The 25,045-nt window shown below is 52.0% G+C and overlaps 9 protein-coding genes across 9 annotated transcripts; 3 read left to right on the top strand and 6 right to left on the bottom strand.

Annotated features, from left to right (window-relative positions):
- Positions 1–163: 163 nt before the first annotated feature.
- Positions 164–1,595, bottom strand: BO86DRAFT_243228 (uncharacterized protein). Its single transcript, XM_025667106.1, has one exon. It carries the CDS (start codon positions 1,356–1,358, stop codon positions 282–284), a length of 1,077 nt encoding a protein of 358 aa, XP_025530321.1. The 5' UTR covers positions 1,359–1,595; the 3' UTR covers positions 164–281.
- A 2,292-nt stretch (positions 1,596–3,887) lies between these two features.
- BO86DRAFT_377174 (uncharacterized protein) lies at positions 3,888–4,296 on the bottom strand (the record flags this gene model as incomplete). Its single annotated transcript, XM_025670578.1, has 2 exons — positions 3,888–4,148; positions 4,180–4,296. The coding sequence occupies 2 exons, from the start codon at positions 4,294–4,296 to the stop codon at positions 3,888–3,890; spliced, it is 378 nt and encodes a 125-aa protein (XP_025530320.1).
- A 1,133-nt stretch (positions 4,297–5,429) lies between these two features.
- Positions 5,430–6,541, top strand: BO86DRAFT_333463 (carbon-nitrogen hydrolase family protein). The gene is made up of 2 exons (XM_025668811.1): positions 5,430–5,546; positions 5,608–6,541. The coding sequence occupies exons 1-2, from the start codon at positions 5,492–5,494 to the stop codon at positions 6,432–6,434; spliced, it is 882 nt and encodes a 293-aa protein (XP_025530319.1). The 5' UTR covers positions 5,430–5,491; the 3' UTR covers positions 6,435–6,541.
- A 2,967-nt stretch (positions 6,542–9,508) lies between these two features.
- BO86DRAFT_442802 (transmembrane amino acid transporter) lies at positions 9,509–11,192 on the bottom strand (the record flags this gene model as incomplete). The annotated part of the gene is made up of 4 exons (XM_025676330.1): positions 9,509–10,047; positions 10,103–10,494; positions 10,547–11,000; positions 11,052–11,192. 4 exons carry the CDS (start codon positions 11,190–11,192, stop codon positions 9,646–9,648), a joined length of 1,389 nt encoding a protein of 462 aa, XP_025530318.1. The 3' UTR covers positions 9,509–9,645.
- Positions 11,193–12,420: 1,228 nt separating this feature from the next.
- BO86DRAFT_387037 (60S ribosomal protein eL31) lies at positions 12,421–13,648 on the top strand. Its single transcript, XM_025671484.1, has 3 exons — positions 12,421–12,560; positions 13,120–13,194; positions 13,300–13,648. Exons 1-3 carry the CDS (start codon positions 12,468–12,470, stop codon positions 13,504–13,506), a joined length of 375 nt encoding a protein of 124 aa, XP_025530317.1. The 5' UTR covers positions 12,421–12,467; the 3' UTR covers positions 13,507–13,648.
- Positions 13,504–14,112, top strand: BO86DRAFT_243181 (uncharacterized protein). The gene has a single exon (XM_025667105.1). It carries the CDS (start codon positions 13,615–13,617, stop codon positions 13,942–13,944), a length of 330 nt encoding a protein of 109 aa, XP_025530316.1. The 5' UTR covers positions 13,504–13,614; the 3' UTR covers positions 13,945–14,112.
- Positions 14,113–14,971: 859 nt separating this feature from the next.
- On the bottom strand, positions 14,972–19,275 carry BO86DRAFT_307116 (RanBP1 domain protein; the record flags this gene model as incomplete). Its single annotated transcript, XM_025667720.1, has 3 exons — positions 14,972–15,939; positions 15,994–18,947; positions 19,214–19,275. The coding sequence occupies 3 exons, from the start codon at positions 19,273–19,275 to the stop codon at positions 14,972–14,974; spliced, it is 3,984 nt and encodes a 1,327-aa protein (XP_025530315.1).
- Positions 19,276–20,844: 1,569 nt separating this feature from the next.
- BO86DRAFT_356884 (SCP2 sterol-binding domain-containing protein) lies at positions 20,845–21,721 on the bottom strand. The gene is made up of 3 exons (XM_025669684.1): positions 21,512–21,721; positions 21,225–21,434; positions 20,845–21,155 (listed from the first exon to the last, which is right to left on the bottom strand). The coding sequence occupies exons 1-3, from the start codon at positions 21,525–21,527 to the stop codon at positions 20,992–20,994; spliced, it is 390 nt and encodes a 129-aa protein (XP_025530314.1). The 5' UTR covers positions 21,528–21,721; the 3' UTR covers positions 20,845–20,991.
- Positions 21,722–22,659: 938 nt separating this feature from the next.
- On the bottom strand, positions 22,660–24,566 carry BO86DRAFT_377168 (cytochrome P450; the record flags this gene model as incomplete). The annotated part of the gene is made up of 6 exons (XM_025670577.1): positions 22,660–22,733; positions 22,791–23,124; positions 23,217–23,540; positions 23,591–23,756; positions 23,795–24,285; positions 24,363–24,566. 6 exons carry the CDS (start codon positions 24,564–24,566, stop codon positions 22,660–22,662), a joined length of 1,593 nt encoding a protein of 530 aa, XP_025530313.1.
- Positions 24,567–25,045: the final 479 nt, after the last annotated feature.

The raw sequence follows: 25,045 nt of genomic DNA, 5'->3' as shown, positions 1-25,045 counted from the left end.
TTTCTTCGATATGCACACAATGCACAAGCAATTCCAAACCCTGAAAGAAGATAATGGCAATAACAAAAGATGAAGAAGATGAAGAGCGTTACACCCGGATATAGTACAAGAAAAGGCAATTCAGAAAATAGAATTGAAGGAATTGGAAGAGCTGAGGGGCGAAGCAGGTGTCAAAGCGATAAAAGATATGCACCTCGCTCAAGGACACTGGACATAGATAGCCGAAGACATAGGATAGAGAATGTTTCTCAGGAAGGCCGGACGGTGAGACGAGCACGATCTTATTCGACCATCGAAGCCAGCGCCGCACTGACGAGACTCTTTCGGCGCAAGCCCTGCTCGCTCTTCTTCTGCAGGTCCCGGGTGGAGCCGAGCTGGTAGCTCTTCTCGATCCGATGGGAGGACTGCAGCGCGCTGACACTGCTCTTTCTCCGGGACCGCGTGTAGTCCGCCAGCGACGCGGAGGACGAGGCGGCAGACGTCGGGGAGATCGATTCCGTGGCCGGGCGGAACCGGCTGCCCCGCGACGCCGTCAGGGCGCGTCGGCGCGGGGACGACTGCGGCGGGAGCGAGCTGGGATGCCAGTCGTCTTCACAGGTGGAGTAGCTGTGCGAGACGGCGGTGCGCAGGGCCTCGTCCTCGGAGATCAGGGCCAGGCGGATGGCCTCGAGGTCGGTGGGGTTGCAGTACTGCAGACGCGAGATGTGTTGGCGCTGCGCGCGCATGGCCGTGTAGTTCTGTTCTTGATCGTCCGCGTTGAGATCCATTGGGGTCGTCGTGTCGGTCGGGTGGTTGGAGCTGTCGGCGGGGGCGGGGGCGGAGGTCGGGTTCAGGTATGGCGAGGAGGATGACGGAGGGAACGTCGGCGAGAGGGAGCCGGACGTGTGGGAATCATCGTCGAGATCCGTGTCCGGGGGTGTCAGGACGTAGCCGGGGAAAAGTTTGGGGTTGTTGTTGCCGCTACTACCGAAATGGAGGTCGGAGGGGGAGGTGGGGGAGATGGGCGCATCGGGGAAGCGGTCGTCGCTGGGGAATGCCCCCGCAGTGCCGAACGGGTTTTGGAGAGTGTGCTCGTGGAGTTTCTTGGTGAGGGTGCTGATCGAGAAGCGCTTCTCGTATGCGGAGAAAGGGACGGAGGTGGGCGCTTGAGCCTGGCCCCGGGAGTAGGAGGATCGCGAGCGAGATAGGGTCCGGGGGAAGCGCTGCGCGGACGAGCGTGGGGAAGGACAGCGCGAGGACAAGGGGGAGATTAATCCACTGTCATTGTCGAGAGTGAGGCGCTGGTATTCATCGCTGTCCAAGGCCAAGCGGGGAGGCCGGGTGGAGGAGGGAGAGGAGAAAGAGAAGTCCTCGAACATGATGGCGATACCGCTGTGCGGGAAACGAGTGGAGGAGGATAATCAAAAGTGGCACCGTTCTAATGGCTTGAATAGAGATAATCTTTTGGGACCACCTGGGGAAGATGGAGTCCGAGACTGATAGGGTTTAGAAATGGTGGTGGTGGTGGAGGAGGCTCAAGTTATCGAGACATGAGGAGGGAGATGGATATACAAATGAACAGATAAGGGGGGGAAAGAAGGCTCAACGGGACGGAAGAATGAGATCGCGCGCGCGTATGTGCCTGGACCCGAGATTATAAGACTAGAGCAAAAGAAAAAAAAGTCTGGTCCCACAGTGGCCAATTTTCTTTTTCGATTCTGATTCTGGAAGAGAGGGGCGGATTGTATTTCCTTATTTCCTTATTTTGTCGCGTAAAAGAAAAAAGTAATGGCCAATCTAAGAGGGACGGACGGATCCAGCGCGTAAACGTAAAGGGAGGGCCGAACCTTGGATGGCGTGGGGTGGAAAAACCGACAAGACACACTACAGAGTGGGCCAGATGAAAACAGGAATCTTGAAGATGAGTGAAAATGAGAAAGGAGACAGGATAGGGGAGACTGGAACAGTCGAGGCCCTGGGCCTTTTCAGCCTGGAGGCATATCAAAGGGCTTTATAATGAAATTGCACACCCCCTTTTTGATGATTCTTCATTAATGAATTGAATAAGTCGGGGAAAAGATGGAAGATGAAACAGACGAAGGGAAGGAATCTTTCCCATTTGACCGCCCTGACCGCCTGCTGCATTCGCCATTTTGCCCCGGATCGGCTTCCGGCGGCGATTTTGGCCTTGCCTCTGAAGAATTGAAGAACTCTCCTTTCTTCCTTTCTTTCTTTCTTTCTTTCTTTCTTTCTTTCTTCGGTCTTGGCCATTATCCCCTGTCAATACTATTATCGATGAAACACGAACTCATATTCGTTGCCTCCATATCCCCGTCATCCCAATGGCGACTCCGAACTGAGGGTTGTATACACCCTTGCTCACAGATCTCAATCGGAACTTCACGAGATTAGGAGCAAATCCGATCGACCAACCCACCCCAACCAGAAACAGCATAATCACAATCGCCACTGGGTGTGTAATCTCGAACACGGCAGCAATTCCGCCGGTCCCAGTCAATGGCCTTCGATCAACCACGCCTGTCTACTCCGTACTTCTAGTGTTCTTGGACCCTTGTCGCCACCCGCCTTAGCTGGATTGGGTGGAAGAGGCGTCTCGGTTCCCCCATCCAAGGCTCCAAGGCTGCAAGCTAAATTACGCTCTTCGTTCCGGACTGAACCTAGTCGGAGATATCCGTCCCTTTGGGTCTAGCGTCTGTCAATCCATAATCCCATCCCAGACAAGGGGGCGGCCGCTTAGGCTCGACCTCTGGGAACTTTTGGGACCCGGAGAATCTCTCTTCAGCTTCTCCGGTTGGACTCTGGCCCCCGAGGATGAATGAAGATCTGTGACTCGTGAGAAGCTTCCGGGCTGGGCTGTCTTAGTCTCGAAACCTTCATTCCCCTGACATTTTCGATCTGTCGTAAAACGGTTCCGTGACGAGTTATGCATACGGCTGGGCTTGACTACGCTCCTAGGATCCTACGGGGGTTTGACGTCGGAGTATTATTGCCGACAATGAGCCTTCCCTCACTTATCCTTGGTGCATTCTGAGTCTTGTTGTTTGGGATCCATCACTCGCTTCTAAAGACTCGACTCCTTCTTGGTGAGTTGTCTCCACGCACTGTGGGGGGAGGGGAGGGGCGCCGGCGGAGCTGTCTGGCCGAGGTCGGCTTGTCGGAACGAGTCCTCCGTAGTCCGTACTACTCATAGTCTAGTGACGGGCTTTGATATCTAAAGCGTAAAGAAGCAAGTTTATTCGAGTGGGACTTGCTGTTGCCTTGTTTGACGCGTTCCGGGGACGGTTGACTCGCCCTGCCTGCTGGATGCTGCTCGAAATAGCAATCCCAATGTCTCTGATGAGTCCTGTACATGCGCCAAAAAACAGTGGTCAGGCTTCGGGTAGGAAAGGGAGGGTCGTTCTAACCGCCTTAGGGCCGTTGCGAAAAAGATCAGTACTGAGTCTAGCTGCGCGAACGATGAGAAACAAAGGTCGGGCGTCGGAGCCCGCTGTGGGTCCATATAGCACGCGTACGCGCGAGTCGCAACCGTAGCCCTCGGATGATGACATACATGGCTACTCGTACTTCATCGTGTAGTCTAGTACTACTGTACTGTACACGGGTCGCTCTCGTAGCGTCTGTGCATCAGAAGGCACTGGAGTTACGATGATTCCCAAGGAAACGAATTTGTCACCGTATGTCCTTGTCTGAAGGTGTAGAGCTGAATACCACGGAGTAGGGTTGGTATTGCATGAAGGATTAGAGATGAAAGCAATGGTAATCGATTTGCAATCTAATATGCCTCTTAACAAACTTCAATGTAGACTCTAGACTAAAATGCGTCGCAAGAAATTCTAGCCCCCAATTGACGTCCCGTCAAATTGCCCCAGACCGACCAAGGAGAGACCTCAGTGCCGCAGATGATCGATGATTGTAGACACCTTGCCGAGTAAGGAGTAGCTGACAGACGGCTTGATGACATTGTCGTCGTCGGTGCCAGAGCTGTCTGTACCGTCCCTCTTCGCCTTGGTCATAGCGTGAATTGTGTTCAAGGCGTCACCGGCTGGGTTGACTCTCCCGACTGGGTGCTCATTTGGTGTGAACTGAGCATTGACCGATGCAATATCAACTGCGTGATCAGTCTGGAACGCGGCTGTAAGCGAGAGATACTGCGGTGACAATCATCTAGCGTAGACCTACCTGGTTGGCGTCACGCTGCAGTGCAACTGGACTGGCTTCCACGAGAGAGATAGACCAGAAAGCATTCAGGAGCAGCAGAAGGCCCAATAGAGAGGCGTTGGAGCGAAGGGATGGCATGGTGATGCTTGGTCAAACTCAAAAAAGAGAGGTGGCAAGATTTGGAGGTCTTGAGTGACAAGGATTCGTTGTCTTGGTAAAGGATGAGGGCACGATCTGCGTTCGACTGAATGGATTCGAATTGTTTGGCTTCATGAGTGGCAAAGGAGTCCATCATCCGCCTTCTTATAAGCATCATCGCTGTCCGGAAACTGTAGATGGTTCGACTCGCGTTGTATCTCAGTCCTTCCTGAAGCGTTGACGATTACTCCTTTGAGGCTGGTGCAGCAGAGCAATGCCCATACTCCTAAAATAACACCACGCTCGCTAAAGTTTCTTCAGGGCCGATCTGCCGGATGTGTGTTGACAGCCTGAAAATCGGTAAGGATGCGCATCGCTGAATAATGGTGGATGTGTATGCTCAAGTATGCCCTGGCCGCATGCATGTCACATTCCTGCGGAAATACAAATGCCGAGTGTATAGCCTCACATGAGTCAAACTTTGTGCCGATGGCAGAGATAGGGCATAACTCTATTCATGGAGGACAAAGAAGCATATTGCGTCATGGGATTGATAGTGCATTCCTGACGAATCTTGCTGATAAGTTGCTCTCACGCTTTCAGAATGATGGCCTCGCGCTCATCAGCGAAAGAGCGTCTTGAAGAATGTGGCTAGTACTGATCTGGTTGGGCATTGTAGCACAAAGAGCATATGACGTCTGTAACTGAGTGGGAGTCACACTGTTGGATTAGCAAGACAGTATACTCATCTGATTATACTCCAGCCTCCTTATTTTAGCACATCAGCCATAGTCTGCGATCTTGTTAGCACAAGAGCCTGGCTCTGGGCGGTGTCTGAACCCAGCTACACTCACGACCAATTTCTTTCTTTGTTGCATCATCGCCTACTTGCGGACCCAATGGGCCAGCTGCGACATCTGAGTCTCAAGCACAGCATGCAACACAAGGTAGACTGTACACATCTGTTGGAGTGTCTCGTTGCGGGTGTGTCTTGTAGTTGGCGGGGAGCAGTTGATAAGCGATTTGGAGTAGAAGAGCTCCGTCGATAGCGTAATGCGGCACGTCGGCAGATGCTCGGCGCGAAAGTCGGTTCCCCCGCAATCGCCTCAATCTCCCTTCCATCATTATCACCACCACCACCACCACCACCAACAACAACCATCCTCTTCTGCTCGCGGTCCCATACATAATCACCATGGCATCCCTCCTCAAGAAACCATTGAAGCTTGCCCTCGTACAGCTGGCCTCGGGTAAGTGATACTCACTCTCAATATCCACAATCTACTCTCCTAACCCCTCCACAACAACCAGGCGCCGATAAGGCCGCGAACCTCGCCCACGCTCGCAGCAAGGTCCTGGAGGCCGCCAAAGCGGGCGCCTCTCTCATCGTCCTTCCGGAATGCTTCAACTCTCCCTACGGCACGCAGTTCTTCCCCAAGTACGCCGAGACCCTCCTTCCATCGCCGCCCACCAAAGAACAATCCCCGTCCTACCATGCCCTCTCCGCCATCGCCGCCGAGGCCAAAGCCTACCTCGTCGGGGGCAGCATCCCGGAGCTGGAGCCCACCACCAACAAATACTACAACACCTCCCTGGTCTTCTCCCCCTCCGGAGCCCTCATCGGCACCCACCGCAAGACCCACCTCTTCGACATCGACATCCCCGGCAAGATCACCTTCAAGGAGAGCGAGGTCCTCAGCCCCGGCCACCAGCTGACCGTGGTCGACCTCCCGGACTACGGCAAGATCGGGCTCGCCATCTGCTACGACATCCGCTTCCCGGAGGCCGCCATGATCGCGGCCCGGAAGGGCGCCTTCCTGCTCGTGTACCCCGGCGCGTTCAACACGACCACCGGCCCGCTGCACTGGTCGCTGCTGGCCCGGGGCCGTGCCGTCGACAACCAGGTGTACACGGCCCTGTGCAGCCCGGCCAGGGATCTGGAGGCTTCGTACCATGCCTGGGGCCACAGTCTGATCGTGGACCCCAGCGCAAAGGTGCTGGCCGAGACGGAGGAGAAGGAGGATATCATCTATGCGGATCTGGATGACGAGACCATCCAGAGCACGCGAAAGGGCATCCCCATCTACACCCAGCGGCGGTTCGACCTGTATCCGGATGTGAGTGCCGGGAGTCAGTAGAGTAGAAACTACCCCCATATTGAATGTTCTGGCGATAGCGGCTCTTGATTCTTTTACACAGGCAAAATAGACGAGTGATGAATTCTCAAGCTGGGGTTGCTATGTTTATTTCCTTTGCGGGGAATGTTCAATGAGGGCGTATTCACAAGATGGGCTGCATACAGTAAGTGCCAATGTTGTAGATCCTTCAATGGAGTCGAGCCAGGTGAATCCACCATTGTTCGGTTCATGGCCTTTGGTCATTCTAAAATCTATCCCTCTCCCCCGCGTCAACCATCTTTAGAATAACCATCTCAGAACTCGGTAAGGCGGTCCCAGCCTAGGTTCCCTGATAACGTATACGATGCTCGAGGCCGTCCCAGAACAAGTTCCCGGACATCTTATACTATGCTTGATTTCTATACATCAAGCCCCTCGCTAGTTCTATCTGCATATATGCATCAACGGCAAGTCACATAACTTGTATTCAGTACCATAGGCCCTCAGAAGCCGAGACCTACTGCTTGAATTCCTGGATTCATTCCAGCGGGGGCTCAGATAGCCCAACTTGCTATCTGACGTCGTCGACGGAACAGTCATTGGAGAAACCATACTGTTTTCTGTATGGGACATTTAAAGACGGGAACCCGCCAACTGCCAATGGATTCTTCGTTATCAGCAATATTCTTTATATCTTCACATGGCTACGATGAGAGCCAAGCCCATCGAAGTTGCCCACATTTATTGGAAGGGTACTGAGGCTCGGACAGCACTGGCCGGTCTTGCCACGTAACGTCGCTGTTCTCGGTCATGTCGACTCAGTACAGGCGAGTCTCGATTCGATGCATGATGTTGTATCCTCGGAACACATCTTCTCTGATCTGCAGAATACATTCGCCAAGGGTCGGGGTCAGGTCAGCTTCCTAGATCACAGTCGAGATCACCGATCCAGAGCTGGTCTCTCTGCAGGCCTCGAAGGCCATCAATGCCAAACCGAAACAGCTGCGCGATGGTCCACATCATAAATCAAACTGCGTGAAAGAGCACCCCACCCCATTGTGAAAACTACTACCGTATTTTACCTGGGAATCTAGAGAATGAGACGAAACCAATTTCACAGCGTCGGTGTGGCTCGGGCGCACTCGAAAAAGCGCCGAAATTCACATTCGAATTTCGTCCGCAATGAAGGGGGTGGAGAAAGACCAAACTCCAACGAGAGACGGGACAGACTGTCGAAGATCACACAAAGAAGCAGTAGCTGAAGGACATACGTTCTCGCTCGACACGAGCGAGTTCAGTTCCTGAAGAGCAAGGCCGCGGCGCTCCCAGCCGGGGCACACCGTCCCCGCAATGATAGCGAAGGAGGAGAAACCGTCCGGGTTTGCAAAAACATTACACATCGGACCGGTCATTGCGGAGGATGCAGCAGTCAACCACGAAGCTAACATCGAGCTTGGCGTTGGATATCATACTCCGTATCCCATGCCCGACTGGGATTTCCAATACACCGATTGGGCGTCAATGACGATGTGCGAGGCTATAAACCGACAGCGAGAATCATGACGTATCGACCACGTCTAGAAACTCGTCCTCGTCAATCTTCCCATCATCAGACCCAAGCTCCCGGCTCCAGATAGTTGAACACCATCTCCACCCAGTCCGATCCAACAGAGTCACGACCCATCCTACATCCTACCGCGAAAGCAAGCTCCTTCAACAACGCGGACAGCTCGACCAGGGAGCGGAAGCCTGCGTCCTGTGTCAGGAGCGCAAGGGGACATCTTGCCGAATGCGTGGCGATGCCGAATCGCTCCTCCGATCGCATCCCTGCAAATTGTATTTACTCTGGCACCAAGGAAAATCGCTCGTTTGATCCTAAGTATCAGGGGCTAGTCAGTTTCCCCCTCCTACAATGACACTTGGTCGCGAAGCGAAGCGTACCGTGTCCACGATATTGTGGTCTCAATGGCGGTAAAAGTACAGTACAAGAAAGTAAGCACCGCGCTTTTTGCGAGTTGTGCGGCAGATGTCGCCTCCAAAGAACGCCTTCCCCGTTCGGCGCGCCTACCATAGGCTCAAGGTGGTCATCGAAAAGATCTATCTTCTGATGCGTGCGGACCAATTGACTGCGCAAGGACAAAGCCTAGAAGGGTTTGATATTGGAACCCCGTGAGACGAAATACCACAACTAGCAAAGTATGGCTGTCTCTGTCGACTGAGCATCGAGGACATTGCCCTGATGTGCGAGTACGATGGGCTTGATATCATGAGACATTCTACTCCCTCCACTTTCTCGGCTGTCAATGAAGTCGTGTATCGAAGGGTATCCCATCTGCAATCCGGCGGGTCTCGATAGCTGATGAACAAAGCGAAGGGGAACAAAGCGAGCAAGCCGAATATGATAACGAGGCTTGGGATGATACCGGAGATCTCTCTACTGTACCCTAGTGGTAGCTTACTATTTCCCCCTTCGCGAACCAGTCAGCTGTTTACTGTTTTCTCGATGTACAGTACATCGACGAATGGGAATCAGATCGATAGAAATGGAGACTTGAAAATTGGAGCAAGCCACCCCACCCCCCAATCCTAGTCCTAAGTTCGTCAAAAGGGGCCATATGTTTAGGTCACGTAGCTTGCAAGGGATCCACCCCCGCAATCTCATGGACGATCCACAGCGAGCAAATAAGCCGAGTTTGGGCAGGTCATCCCGGTGGATGATGCTGTGAGCGCCGATAAGTTGACAATATGGTGTTCGACGGTTTGTGAGGTAGTTCGTCGGAGTTGGTGATTTGCCGAGGTAGAGACCTCTAGAGCAGTAATGAAGGATTGGGGGGGGGGGTAACCGCTGTATGTGACAATTGTGAAGAGGAAAGTCAAGGACAAGTCAAATCTCCCCGTCTATCTATCTTACTGAGCACAATAGCATGAACCCCGCTCAGTCCGGTCCGGCCCGGCAAGTCATTCATTCCGTAGTCCAATTTTTAGCGCTTATGCTTGCTTGCATCAATTAGACCTACAGCCCTAAAGAAGTTTGAACGAACTCAGGGGCTACTGCTGTACTATACAATTCCCCAGGGACACACAAGTGCTAGGTACAGTACACTAATGGTCTTGTCAAAGAAAAGTATAGCTTTATTCAAACGTAAACCTCATCAACTTCGTCATGATCAAATGCATGCATGCATGCATGCGTATGTGTATATTGGTACGCCTGCTTGAAACCCCCCCTCCCTCAAACCGAGTTGGAATTATCGGCACAGCTCCAAGCCCCAGACTCGGAGGAGTCAATGATGCCCACGATCGAGCTGTAGGTGCCCGCCACCATCAGGAACGTCCCGGACGCGATGACAAACCCGCTCCAGGCGACCATCAGGTACCACCGCGGGGTTCGGTCCTTGCGCCAATTGTCGTAGAGCCACATGCAGCCCATGGGCTGAAAGCAGGTCACCGTCCCCAGAAGAGCGCCGACGAGGGAGATCAGCGTGTTGAAGATGGGGATCCCGCTGGCGATGATATAGGCAACCATGGTGACGGTGAAGGTCGAGCCGAGCCAGGTGATCCAGTGTCTAGCGGTGTTGGCGGTCAGATGCCGGGTGCCGCGCAGACAGCGGACGAAAATGTGCTTGCTGGAGAGCTGTGGTGGGGGTTAGTTCGAGGTAATTTATTCGAGGCGGGTGGGTGGTACTGACATGGGCACAGAGAGTTCCGGAAACCAGCAAGCCCGGTAGCGCGATGCCATAGGAGATCTTCTTGATCAGTACACCAGCGGAGCCCAGAGCTGGTGAGGCGACGTAAGACCCGCAGTAATAGTAGACGACGATGCCGATGGTGATGTAGGTGATCGTGACGACACTTTGGCAGAGTAACAGTGACTTCGGGTAATGACGGGGCTCACTCATCTCGGCCACAATGGAGAAGAAAGCCGGGGTGCCCGCGTAGGCGAAGACTAGAGTGTTGATGGCAGAGATCGCGTCGGTGAAGCTGGGGCTGCCGACAATCTTGTAGTCGGATCGCCAGACTCCCTCTTGCGGTGCGGCAGCCGGACGGTCTTGGACTCCCACGGCGATGGTGACGATCAACACTGGCAGATCAGTTAGACGATTTCTGGGGTGTTGGTCGATTGCCGGACCCACCGGCGATAAGAATGCATGCTACACCAGCCCACGCCAGCCCAGTAATCCGACCTAGCGTCCGGATACTCGAGAGCAAGAACAGGATGATGGCGGCGACGGCGACGAAGACGGCCGTGCACGCGCCATGTGTGGAGAGCGCATTGAGCGCGATGGAGGTGCTGAGCATCGCGGAGCCCGAAGTAAATACATAGAGGAGGCAGAAGGCCCAGCCGAACAACTCGCGACCCCATCGACCGAACAAGAGCTGGCCGACATCGTCGACGCCGTAAACGTGGCGGTGCCGTAGCTTGAACACACCCACTATGTAGTCGGACCAGGTGGTAATTCCAGCTATCGTACAGAGGAGGATAACGCCGGGGACTATCCCAACGGTGTCAAAGACCGAGGGAATCGAAAGAACTCCAAGACCCATCTGAGTCTTCATCATGAGAATCGAGGTTCCAAGCCATCCAACCTGGGATAATGTCAGTAGACCCCGGATTCGTGGCTTAGGGGCTATACTCACATTCCTGTAGTTTGGTCCGTCTTCTGATATCACACCGAAGACTGCATCATGTGCAATGGCGTTTTCATCCTCCACCTCGCCGATCGCTGGCTCGAGGTCGCTGCCGGGTTCATCTTTGGTCGTGGATGGTGGCTTGGACATGTCGGGTGTTTGGTGTTTGGTAGAAGAGACCGCTAGATCGACAGCGGGTCTTAATCTAAAGAACGGAACAATAAGTCTGAGTTCTGAAAGTTCAAGCTACAACGCGAAGAAGGATATTTTGGGAGAGGAAAAGATGAGTCGAAGTGAGATGACTCCGTAGAGCGGAGCCTTGGGGGGAAGGGCACATCCAAGAACCTTAAACTAAACCAGTTTCCATCTAGTAACGCTCTTGTCTACGGTTTTACATATAAAACGCAGACTTTAGTATACTTGGGGGTTTCCAATTAAAGATAAGCTTCATGCTTTAGTGTTGGGGTACAGACCCACCTACGACGACTTCGGCTTGCCTTGAGACGATATAAGTTGAAGTTACTCCGTACTGTGTGTCCATATTGCGCATACTGTAGTAACAGTAGTACGACGCAACGTGAGGCTTTCTCTTCCTACCACGTGAAGCTGGACTGTTGACAAGCAAGCCATTGGTACCCTGATCAAGGCATTATCACCCATACTGAAGATCTTATCTGACTTTTCATAATGGCATCTCCACCGTAACAGGCAGGCTTCGACGACACTTCCCGATCCCGCCAAGATCTACATCACCATTCTTGCATTGGGTTGACAGTACGTCTTTTGTCAGGCCTGAGATATTGACAAGCTGGGTAAATCGGCATTGGAAGTGTGATGTCAACCAGCAACCGCAGACTCCGTCGCTCTTGCCATGACATGACATGACAGCCGCGCTGCAGGACGATCATCAAGCCTCATCTGAGTTAATCTATAGGTATAAGGGCTCGACCGATGGCAACGACACACGAAAGCTTGGACGAAGTATGTACCACCCACAGGTGGCCTTGTGCAGGCGCAACTGTAACTACTACAGCAGAGCAGATGAGGTGGTCATGCGACCTCCGATCTCGGATGCAGACGAGCCTAAACCTATCCTGGCTGTCCGCTTTTGCCTCAGGCACCAGCTTGATGCACTTGATGTTCCCCCAAGCACACCCGCCGGGCGGTACATCACGTGCTGGCCGATGGGCCAATCACCACGGCGGCAGGCGATAAGCGAGCCCGCACTGGAATTCCCACCAGCGAAAAACCGACCATCTCGAAATCTCCTCCATCCTTGACCGTCGACGACCACTACAGCCCACGACAGCCGACATCTCTGTCCCTATTCAGTGAGTTTTTGTCGCCAACGCCTGCGCCTCGCCCGTCTTCCGTGCGTCTGTTTCGCAAACTAATCACATTTTCTTCGTTTTCTTCCTCGCAGAAATGTCCAGCACCGTCAACAAGACCGGCAAGAAGACCCGCTCGGCCATCGCCGATGTGGTGTCCCGCGAGTACACCATCAACATGCACAAGAGAGTACGTTGAAATACACACAAAGACACACTGCGATCCAGCTTTTCCGACAGAAGAAACTTCGGTTTCTCTTATCCCCCCCCCCTCTTTTCCCTCAAGCGACATGCGAAACGGATCCCAACCGCAAATCATTGTCGGAGGTCATGGACGGAGAACAAGAAGACACAACCCACGATGGATGAAAACCACGAAGCGGCGCACAAAAATCAAAACTCTCAAAACCTTTGGCATCTGAAAAGAAACGGGGGCAAACGAGAAGAAAGAAGCAGCCCAAGGGTTTTCTATCAACCATCATCGTTGTTTGTCCGAAATTATGTGTGGAGGAACAACCTCGGGGGTTCCATTGCCAGAAAACGAGTCATGATATAACAATCATCGGCTTCGTTTCTGGGTCACCACACGCATCTCCAAAAAGAAGAATTAGTTTTATGAAGTCCACCTCAAGGCCGAATTTGCTCGCAAAGCATTTTCTCCCACATCATTTTTCCCCATTCCCACAAAACAACAAAAAAGATGGCATTCGGGCGGAAGACTAATATCTCTTCTTTTTGGGTACGATTAGATGCACGGTGTTAGCTTCAAGAAGCGTGCTCCCCGCGCTATCAAGGAGATCCGCGCCTTCGCTGAGCGTGCTATGGTGAGTTCTCCCTCTTCCTTGTCGCCGTACAAAATCCTTTCTCCATTCGAGATGGATCTTGTACGGTCAGCCTTCTCGGACAAGACTAACCCCCCCGGAACACAGGGCACCACCGACGTCCGCGTCGACCCCCAGCTCAACAAGAAGGTCTGGGAGGCCGGCATCAAGGGCGTCCCCTTCCGTCTCCGTGTCCGCATCTCCCGCAAGCGTAACGACGAGGAGGGCGCCAAGGAGAAGCTCTACTCCTACGTCCAGGCCGTCAACGTCAAGGAGGCCAAGGGTCTCCACACCGTCGTTGTTGATGACGAGTAAATTTTTTCAGACTCGCTTCATCAATAAAAGACAGTGCTTGATTCCCCCCTTAACAAAAAAAACGGTCCTCATTGTATGAAACCAAAATTTCTATCTCTAGAATAATGAATGGGACAATATGATGTCGGGTGGTTTGCTGGAACCAATTTTCTCTTTTTTTTCTGCCTTCTTTCTTGTAGTGTGGATGAGATCGTCGCCCACCTGAAACCCAGGCAGATGTTTCTGTCGTTGGAGTTGAAGGTGGTATCACTCGTGGTGCTCATGCCAGCTAAGTCCGCGAAGAGCTTGTATCTAGCCTCTTATGTATCTGGCATCGAAGATACAGGCATCCCAAAGCAAGACCCCCTTAGGTACTACGCTCTTCCCTTCCCGTCGCTACATGCTCCACCACTCTTAATGCCATATACACGGAATGAATTACCATTGGTATTCCCATAATATTCCATCCTAAGCACAAAATGCACCAGGCATAACCACAAACCCCCAAGGATAAATCACACTGCACTGCCTGCGCTGCGTGTATTAAGTGCGAAGCAAATCTGCATGCAACACAAGAAGTTCACAAAGAAATCAAAGTCTTCTTTCCTCTAATAATACAACGACGATCTCAACGGGTCATGGGAAAAACACGATGGAGAGAAAAAGAGAAGATCAAAAAAAGCAGATCGATCTCCTTATGAACAGAAAACAAGATCCCGTTTTCAAGAATGGAATGGCACGGCAGGTTTGAAAAAAAGAGGATTTCTTGCCTTGCAAATCCACAGAGACACTCGCTATGCTAGAATGCGCCTGCTCCCTCCTGATTGGACAGACAAAGACAAGAAAAAGACACAACAAAGAACGCTATTCCCGATGATGCAGTTGCGGTCAACTCGAGAGATGCAGATGGGGGGGGGGTGGGGGGGGGGGGGAAAGAATTTTGTAAATACAAATTTGCCTTGAAGCCATGGGGACGAGGCAAGAAGATGTTTCCCTCTCATCGAAGACAAGAAAGCATGGACAAGAAACGGTGAAGAGGAGGAAAAGTAGATATCGAAGAAGCAAGACTCAGTATCCGTGGAATGGATACGGATCACGAAAAAAGATCACAGTAAGGCGGCTGAAAGTATGGAAGATCAGATAAACACCGCCAAGAACCCCTGTTCAACTCAAATGACTTTCGAAACTAACCCTCTCTTTCGTTCGTAAGTCGCAGTGATCAAAGCAATGTTTTTTTTTTGGAGTGCGGCAACCAGGCATCCATCTTGATTCAGATAGACCAGAGTCGAACCTGTGTTGCTCAAGATTCGCTTGGATTCGCTTGTTACAAGGGGGGGAATGCCTTGAACGCTTGGGCAAAGAGAAAGAGTTTCAAAAACAAACCAAAGTACATTCGCTCGCACCTTACGCCGCCGGCCCGATCATGAAAAGTGTGTCCAAGTACGTTTGTGTGGACACAATTCGTTAGTAGTGCTCCAATGCAAAACTAAGATTTAGTCTCCTCCATCGCCTTGCTGAGACGTTCTGCATCGTCCTTCGTCTTAACCCGTAGGGCCCACAAGACCGGCGGTCCTTCGGCTTGGGGGACCATAAATTGGACACTGTTGCCGGATGCTTTGTATGAGATAGCGTCGACAAGGTATGTGTTGAGTACAACATTTCCGCTCGGGTCGGCTCTGACAAGAATGCGACCTCGGGAGGTGGTCCGATGCTTCAAGACGCGGATGAATCCAACACCCTGACTCTCCCAGGAGCTATCGGCTTTGTTATGCTTCATTGCGCGAGCTCGGTTCTCCAGAACAACATCTTCGTCCTCTTCTCCGGCTCCAGTGCGGAGATCGGCCTGGGGTAGGTTTTCCGCTGCATCTCCATCACCGGACTCTTCCGCTCCAGTGTCGGAAGCGACACCAGGGGTGGACTGGCGGCTAGTCGTAGCCGACCCAAGAGCTGACGAACCTAGCACGGAGGGCGCCTGGAGGGACGGATTCCCAAAAGAAAAGCCAGTCGAAGGTTGTGTACTGCCAGACCCAGCCTTGTTCAAAGATGACGGGGCACCGAAGAGAGAAGAAAATGGTTTAGGGGCTTCAGATGCCGCCGGGGTTGCAGATCCCGAAGCAGAAGGGCTTGCTGCGAACTTGATAGGAGAGTCAGGTTTCCAGGTATTGTCTCCAGACGGCTTCGAAAAGATGGATGGAGTTGCGCCGCCTGGGCTAGAGCCAGCAGAACTAAAAATGCTGGATCCGGTATTTGCGGATCCGAAAAGATTGCTTGTCGCAGGCTTGAGTGCAGACTTCTCGGAGTCAGATGTGCCACTTTGTGTGGACGAAACTGGCGTGTTGAGGGATGAGGAGAATTTTGAGGAGCCAAATAGTGTAGAAACAGGGTTCTTCTGTTCTTCATCGGCTTGACGCTTAGGTTCGGAGACACGGTCGAATAAGCTTCGGCTACCCGATGCTGCATCCGTACCGCTGGTCGGCTTCGACTTCTGAAGGGCCTTCGCAAAGTCACCGTCCTCGCTGCTGAGTGCAGGAGAATCTGCGGCGTTAGAGGCAAAGTCACTGGTCGAAGTCTTCGCCGCGTCCTCCTGATCATCCCCTACGTCTGATGCCGCTTCTGTGTTATTGTCCTCGTCATCGACATTGTCATCGGCTTCAGAGGGAGTAGCTGACAGATGTCCAAAGATGTTGCTGGACTTAAGTGCAGACTTTTCTTGGTTGTCAAAGACAGAAGCACCAGAGGTAGCTGCAACAGCACCTTCTCCGGTCTTCTCGGGCTCATTAGCCTCGTCCTCGAAAACAAATCCTTTGCCAGGGACAAATTTAGCATGCTTCTTGCCTCGAGCGGCATGCTCTTCTTGTTTCTTGCGCTGTTGTTCAGCATCTTTGCGCTCCCACTCAGCTTCATCCTCCTCGTCGGAATCGAAGTCCTCTGCTTTGCGCTTAGCCTTCTCTTTCTCGGCATCCTTCTCAGACTGGGCCTTGAATTGGGCGAAAAAGTTACCGCCAGCTGGGGCACTGAACTTGGGGGGAGCGGGCATGGAGCTTGTAGAGGTTCCATTTTCCTGGTTGCCCAGAGGCTTGAGGACAAAGGGATTCTTTGGTGCGGTTCCGCTGGACGCACTGGATGTTGTTGCCGCACTTGACATTGAGGATGAGAATAGCGAGGTAGAGGTCGAACCTTGCGTGATTGAACTCGAAAATGACAGTTGTGGCTTGGCTGGCTCCGTCGCCGGTGTCGAAGAGAACAACGCAGGCTTGGCTGTTGGAGTGGATGGTTTCGAAGGGGTTTCCTTGTGGATTGACCCATCGTCGGACTCAGTGGTCTTCGATTTGGAAAATGACTGTGCGAAGATGTTGGCAGTGGTCGAATCGCCGTTGACACGTTTAGGGGTGCCATTAACTTCGCCATCGTCAATCGATCTTCTTTTTTTGCTGCTGGGAGACACATCCTGAGCTGTCCCAAATGTATTCCCAACACTGGGTGTAGCAGCTTTGTTGGGAATATCTGCATCGATGGGAGTACCGGATTTCACCTTCTTGGATACAACGCCATTGGGAAGATCGTCTGCGGCCTTGCGCTTAGTGGCAACAGGCATTCCAATGGTATCACGAACCCGCAGATAGAACTGCAGGATTGCATCAAAGTCCTTGCCAGATGGGTCGGCATTGGCCACCTCGCGCTTGAAGCATTCATTCAACGTACGAAGACGATGAACCGTTTCGACGTCAGCCTTGACGTCGTTATCCACAGCTCCTGCAACCTTGGGAGATCCCAGATCCTTAAAGTTGGAGGGCTTGGACAACTGACTGCCTGTAGCTGGCGCGGCTGGCTTCTCTCCGTTGACCTTGAACAGACTTTGAGGTGCCGCGGCGGGAGTTGGGGCTGCCGGCTTCGGAGTGAAGATACTAGGATTAGAGGGCGAGGTAGCTGCGGCAGGAGATGAGAAAAGCGCCGGGGGATTGGCTGGCTTCTCGGCTTGACTGGATTTAGGTGTCTCGGTGGGCTTGGGGGAGAATATATTGCCAAAGGGGTTTGCGGGTGCTGGCTTTTGCTCAGGCACCGGCTCGTTCGAGGTCGCAGGCTTCGGTGCATTGAACAGATTACCGAAAGGATTTGATACTGCCGCCTTTGGCTTTTCTTGGTCTGAAGATGCTGTCGTCTTCGGCGCGAAAAGGTTTCCGGTTGATGAGGGTTGAGAAGATTCAGTCGAAGAAGCCGGAGCTGGGGAGCTGGCGCCAGCACTCGAAAACAATGAGGGCGCCGTAGTCGTCGACGAATTGAATTGAAACGGGTTCTTCGGTTTATCTGCAGGTTTCGGCTCCTGATCCTTCTTCTCTTCGGATGGCTTCTGTGTGCTGGAAGGTGCACCTGAGAAAAGGTTTGAAGACTGGAAAGGGTTTTGGAAGGGAGTTGCCGGACTAGCTGAAGGCGCAGCGCCGAACAGGCCAGAGAACGGAGGGTTCGTAGCAGCAGGCGCTGGTGCTGGCTTCGAAGCTGTAGAAGCGGCCGTGGTTTGAGTGGGAGTGGCGCCAAAAATAGGGGCAGAAGCAGGAGTCTGCTCGGTCGGCTTGGCTCCAAACAAAAACTTCGCTGGGGATTCGCTAGACGACGTCGATGCGCCAGTGAAAGCGCCGCCAAAAAGTGGCTTGCTGTCGTTCTTGGTGCTGTCGTCCTTGGAGGGAGCCGGCGAGCTAGACGTTGAACCCACAGTTGAACTAGGGAAAGATGACTTCTGGCTGGTGACTGATTTAGCGTCTGGAGAGGTATGCATTGAGTCCGATCCTCCAAATGAATTCGGCTGGCCAAAGATGGAGGGCTTGGCTGCACTGGATTGGCCAAATATGCCATTGGAAGGTGCAGAAGCGGTAGTGCTCTGACCGAAAATATTGGTTGTGGTAGGGGTTGCAGTTCCGTTTTGCGTAGAGGAACCAGCACTGTTGCTTGCGCCGAAAAGACCTCCGGTGTTACTCTGTGCGCCACCGGCTCCGAAAAGTGAGCCAGAAGGCAAGGGTTGCTGTTGCTGAGCGGCAGACTGGTTGCCAGCTGGAGGAGCGCTAAAGATAGAGCCTGGGAACCCTGAGAAACCTCCTGACTGCTGAGACGGCTGCTGAGATGGCTGCTGACTATTACTGGCGGTGTTCATGCTTGCGAAAGGATTGTTTGCTTGAGGGCCACCGAATGATGATGAGAAGCTGAAAGAAGACGGCGCTGCACTACTTGTGGTGCTTGCACCAAAAGAGAAGGGGGTCGAACCACTTTGCGTGGACTGGCTAGGCGTCGAGTTCGCACCCGGAAAACTTTGGTTCTGTCCAAATGTGAATCCCGTAGATGGGGGTTGCGAGCTCGCCATTGGGGAGGATGCTGTGTTGGAGTCGATGGAATTGAAGGCGCCACCAAACGTCGGGGCAGGTGCACTCGCGTTGCCTGCGGGTGTTTGGCGTCTAGAGCGCATGGGTCGAATTCTGAGAAGCGTGTCAGTCAAGGTTTACGTCTGTCAAAAACGTGTAAAGGACGATATGTGACGAATATGAGAGGAAGAATGGCAGTGAAACATGAGATCAAGAGATGGGACGATGGGGGAGTAGGAGGGAAAAAAGAAAACACGCAAGGGAGGAAGAACACAAGGTTAATTCGACGTGTTACTCCGTCGCAGGGCACGTCGAGGCTGCAGGGAGAAATAAAATTCATGCATGAGAGGCTCCGCAAAGGTCGGTCTACAATCACTTACTTTCTGGCCGCCAGCTGCGCGGCAGTTGCCCGCTGTGGCTTTTCTTCCGGTGTGTTGTTCATGTTGAAATCGGCCATTCGATCATCAGAGCTACCCCCTTGGCCACCCTGGGCGCTTCTTTTAGACATGTATTATCCAACTATTGCGACGTCTTCAGCTGCGATGTGAACAAAGCAGCGTTCAATGGAGCCTCTCCTTAAAAGGCTGGCTCTTATGCACGATTGACGGCAATTTCCGAGCGCGCGGTGTCTTCTGAAACTGAAAGCTTTCTCTAATCCAGCGCCGACTATTTCCGAGTGCGTTAAGCTCGAAAGGTCGGGGAGTACACCTGCAATCGTTCTGTGCGCGACACAGCGGGTGGAGTGCACACGAGGGTTAAGAGGGTTGGTATGGGTGGTTGACTCTGTTAGAGATTCGGCGAACGCGGCAATCTCGGGCAATCGCGTAGTGACTACTTCAATCACTGCTTACGAATTCCTCGAAGTACCGACGAAGGCCGGCTAAAATAATGTGAGGGAGCAGGTCGCACGCTCGTTCTTGTTCCGTATCCGGGGTGATGAGGAGCGCAGCGCGCGAAGACAAGCGAGGGGAGAAGACGGGGGAACGAGACGGATGCGAAGAGACTAGAGGCAGAGCAACAGGCCTCGCAGACTGAGTATAGGAAATCGATGAAAGGCGCCTCCGTTTCGATGTGCTCTGCCTGCGGGAGGGGATGGAGTTGTGGTTTTTTTAGCCTTTACTTTGCGGGCTCGCGACTCTTGCGGGCAGGAAGGAAGACGCTGGCAGAAAAAATTACTGTCACGTGAGCACACGCAAGGCAACATCAGAGGAGCATGACATAATAACAAGCAAGAGGTCTCTCCAGTAGTTGAATATTTGCACGTTGCGACCGTTGCTAGGCTGTAGAAGGCTAATATTGTCGATGTACACAAGCTCCCCTGGTGCCTTGCAACTAAAATGAATCTACTTAGGGACCATTTACTAGGTTATTCATGTTCACTGAGGGAAGCCAGAAAGAGTTTCTTTGATCACCTTGTCCTTGTTCTTGTTCTCCCCAGTCCGTGTGTCATCCGCTCCCGGTAAACTTAACTAGTTAACTAGGTCATGTATTGTTACGTCCCCATTACCCTGCAAGAGCAGAGCGGCAGGAAGGCATGTAAGATTACGGGGTCATGCACCACATCCTCCCTCCTTGTTTCCATGGCAAGAACATGAACAATGCAGTGCAGCTGACAGCCAAGTGGCACGTCTCCTTCCTCACCTCGGAATACTAGCAGGAGGAGATGTCTCGCTTTTTGGTTCCAGGTGCTTCCCCTTCATGTCTGACATAAATGGTTGTCTTACACCCTTTTTTCCAGATGCTGCGCACAAAAAGAAATTGTATATATTCGACCCATGTAGGCAGCGCTACCTGCTCCGCGGACGGTATACTGGCAACATCATAAGCAATCATCTCAACTATATCCATAGCCCCCGACCGTCGGACGTACATGGTGCATGAGTCTTTTCCCGTTTAGACAAGGGGATTGCCGATTTCACTATCCCTGTCTGCCTCCGATGTTGAGACACCATATCCAGAACATACTCTACAGTAGAATCCCGGCCCTTCATTCAAGAAGGGATAACGGGCTGTCGCGCTCACCATATCAGTTATCCTGAGTATGCAAGTCTTTCTAGATTCTTAAGTTGACCTATCAATCTCTGTTGGAAATAGCTATACAGGAAGGGCAGAGAACGCGCGTGAGACGAAAAACTGATCCAGAAATCCAAAAGGGTATCTATAGCTTGGCCTTGCTCTGGGCCTTCTTCAATACAGGCTCCATCTTGGTCGCCTTCATGATGTTGCCCTTGATCTTGAGCTTACCACCCATGAATAAGCGCTGAGCGTTGGCCTTACCGCTAACAAGGGAGCTGAAGTCCTCATCAGAAAGCGAGAGAGTGACTATCGCCATCAGATTAGAATCCCGACAGCATTCGGTGGTACAGACCCTGAGACCAGCGAGGTACTTACCGTCAGCCTTTCCACCCTGGGGGGCGGCCCCCTTTCCCACGACACCCTTGTCCTTGAGATCTAGGTACCAGCTCTCCTCTTTACCCTCGGAGTTTTTGAGGTTGAAGGAAACCACGGCCTTGGCCTTCTCAATGGCGTCTTTGCGCTCGCCGGCGTCCGACTGCAGGGCAGCGTTGATCACGTCGAATGCGGCGGAGGAGGGAAAAGCGTCTGCAAAAGCGTCATTCGCGTTAGCTACGACAAGACAGAAATATAATGTTCGTTGCTGGGATCTGAAACCGGCGTACCGTTCTTGAGACTCATGTTGGCGGTTGATAACAGAGGTGGGAGTTATTTCCTTGAGGAATGCCAAAGGGTACTGAAAGGACCGTAGAATTATCGAAGGAGGATCGGAAAGTTCAAAGAACTCAGTGATGAGGATCAAAGGGTGTATTAATAAAGTCCGACCCGGGGATTCAGAATTCAGGATTGCAGGATTCAGGCGAGCTACCCCGGAGTATTCGGCGGACGGCGCATGTGAAATAATGGAGGCGGTCGCGGGGGACCGGCGGTGGGCCGAGGCTGGAGAATCCTGTGATTCTTCCGTCACCTGCACCTTCATTACACCGCAGCAGTACAGCAGTCAGTAGTGTTTCGTTACTGATGGAACCTTACTCTGACTATCCTATTTTTCAGGTGGTGCAGGTCGGGTAATGTTTCCTCAGCATTATCCAATTCTTACTCCTTTAGTCAAGCATCGATACTAAAAGTATCTCACGCAGTATAAGGTAAATGGCATCTTTGTTCTCATTCTGTATGACGATGTCAGGTTTCATCGGGTAGCTACACATGGCAGTGTACTATGCTAACTACATCACTACTGTACTGTACACCGCAAGGAGTTGTTAGAGCACGCTTATCAACCAAGGCATAGATGATTAGCAGCTGTAGGCCTGTAGGCCTTCATCACTGTCTTAAACTCTGGTCGTTGCGACGAGGACTTGCCCCGCGACAAAGATTTTGCATTGAAGATATACTACTAAGACTATGTGTATACGTGCATATGTGCTTAAATCGATCTTCAACCTCCGCTCACTGTTACTTCAAATCGATATGGTTAAACATCATTTTGTGACTTGCTGAATTATGCTTCGTTCTGGATCACAGTTCCTCTTTACAAGACATCTGGGGCCAGCCCACATCCCAAGAAGCGGACATTGTCCCCGTACAAGAATACAAAAATACAAGACCAAGACAACAATTTTCTAAGGTGACAGACAGAGATGGTACCCAAGTGCTTTTCCTCACTTTATCGATGGCACATTTTTTGAACACTTCTTGCACAGCTTCGTTTCCTCTCACAAGAGTCAGCACCATCCTCACTCCAAAAACCGGATAAAACATGTCATTTTCTAGAGAACAGGGAGCTTACACAGGCTCAAGCCTCACACGGACTTCAAACAACGGCGTCCTTCTTGCGACGCACAGTGAGCTTGGTGGTCACTGGCGGAAGCTGGAATCGCCCCCATCCTAGCGAGGTCTTGTCAGCACCATGTGGCCATGAATATGATATGAAATCCTACTTACTGTGGATCTTGGGGCGTGTCTGCATGGGCCGGATGTCATATTTGAGCAGCATCTCGGCCGTCAGAACTTTGAAGATGTGGGCAAAGATCCAGCGTCCAGGACACTGGCGACGACCATGTCCGAAGACCACATAGGTATCGCTGGTTGCAGTGATCAAATCGTTGCGTCTCTCCTCGGTTGGGATGTGGGGTACATAGAAGCGGAAAGGGTTGTACTGATCTGGGGAGGGGTAGAGATCATTGTCGCGGTGCAGCGCGTACTGCGGGATGCCGACCTTAGTCCCAAATGGGAGGTGAATTCCGTTACCAAGTTCGACGCCATTGGGAGCCACGACCTGGTGAATGCCAAGGTGATGGTTAGTGTTGCCAAATCGATCAGTGAAGGGGGGCACGAGCAACACAGAATTATGAAGTGGCAAATGCTTACCTTTCGAGTAGGAGAGACGGCATTGATACCATTCAGACGAAGACTTTCCTTCACAGCACTCTCAAGCCGAGCAGCCTTTTTAAGATCTTCAGCAGTCCAAGAACCGTCCGAGGAGATGGAATGCATTTCGTCACGAAGGAGGCCAATCAGGTTCTCATCGGAATAACTGAGAATATCCAGAAGGACGCTGGTCGCTGAGACGCCACTGGTGTGCACACCAGGGAAGTTGATCATGAAAATACGATACGCTAGCCACATGGTAGTGAGCTCCATGGGCCATTTGCTTCGCATACCGGACTGGATGAGCAGGTCCAACAGGGATCCCTGGATTATGTCAGGAGATGGAAACCAAAGACACACGGTGGGCATCTTACTTTCTTCTTGAGAGTCTGCTTCAGAACCTCGGGGTTAGAAGCCTCCTTCTGGTCCTGAATCTTCTTCTCGATAATGGGCTTCAGACGAGCATGGAACACTCTCTCATAGTATCGGTTGACCAGTCCGACGAGAGGACCGACGACTCTTTTGAAGGAGTTAGGACTTCTGCGAAGACATGCAATGGTGGGATAGGGCACACTTACGGATGGAGGAAAGCTGGAAAGGCTTTAATGACATTCGCACCGAAGACGATAGCATTCGAGCAGTGTGTCAGGGCCGCCAGAAGAGCCTTGTCACCACTGTTGCCAGGTCCAATTGCGAGCACATTGATCATTCGGCCGGCAGTCTTTTCCATGAACGAATACAGAGGAACTTGCACCCAATTCTCGGTGTCTTCGCCCCAGTGCTCGGACAGACAGGCACGAGCCTCCTCAGCCAGAGACGCGGCAACAGACGGGGTCTTCAGGGTCTCAGATAGATCCTTGCTGATAAGTTTGACATAGAAGTCGTACTTCTCGGCGAAGGCAAGGGGCCAACTTGTGTATTTGAGCTGAAAGAAGTCCAGGATATGGGCCTTAAAACTGAACTCGGTCTCCTTGGCAAAGAGAATGGTGTTTGATTCCTTGATGGGAAGCAAGACCTCGTCACCCTCGTTCACGCTAGGCATCACAAATGGTTTGTTGTTCTTGGAGTACTAAGAGGCGAAAGAACACAAGTCAGCCTAGATATCGCTCACAGATGCTGTCCTTTGTCTCAGGGTCAGGGAGGAACCTTTTCATATCCGTCCTTGATGAAGGCGATGGGGTTGACACCGATAAAGCGCTCAGTGGCTCGACCAAAGAATCCCTTCTTGCTCAGAATCCAGGGGATCCCTTCAGGAACAGGGGACCTTTCGAAAAGCTTGGCGATGAGGCAGGTGATGAATATCACCATTCCCAAGCCAAGTATGGTAGAGGACTTGGTCTCGAGCAACATCGTGTTCGTTGTTGTTGTGTTTGTTGTTGTTTTCAAACGGCTTTGAGAGTCAACGAACGAAGAACAGAGGGTGTGGTGGAAGAAGAAGGCGAGTTCAAAGGATCAAGAGAAGGATCTTTTATAACCCATACTCTGATATTTTCTCACACAGTTACAATTTTCAGGATATCGGCTTCTCTCAGTTCCGATATAACTTCTTTGTCAGAGCAGGGCTTATCAAAATTATTCTGAGACGCTTAATAGCCTCTATTCCTGATATGGCTCTCTCATTGGCTCACAGACCACGAGGACTGAATATATGATTTTTGATATCAAAAACATCCAGCCAATGACAGTGCCTCGTCTCACCATGAGCCAGGGCTACCAGTGAAGGAGATTCACAGCTACCGGCCTAATGAGGGGGTTTCCCAGCCTTGTGGGGACGTGGAGCTGAAAACCCCTATCTCTCGTGATATTCAGGTACGACTAATATAAGATAA

This window comes from Aspergillus japonicus (assembly GCF_003184785.1).
Source record: "Aspergillus japonicus CBS 114.51 unplaced genomic scaffold BO86scaffold_9, whole genome shotgun sequence".
NCBI classification, from domain to species: domain Eukaryota; kingdom Fungi; phylum Ascomycota; class Eurotiomycetes; order Eurotiales; family Aspergillaceae; genus Aspergillus; species Aspergillus japonicus.
This window is presented reverse-complemented; position numbering and strand designations above follow the sequence as displayed.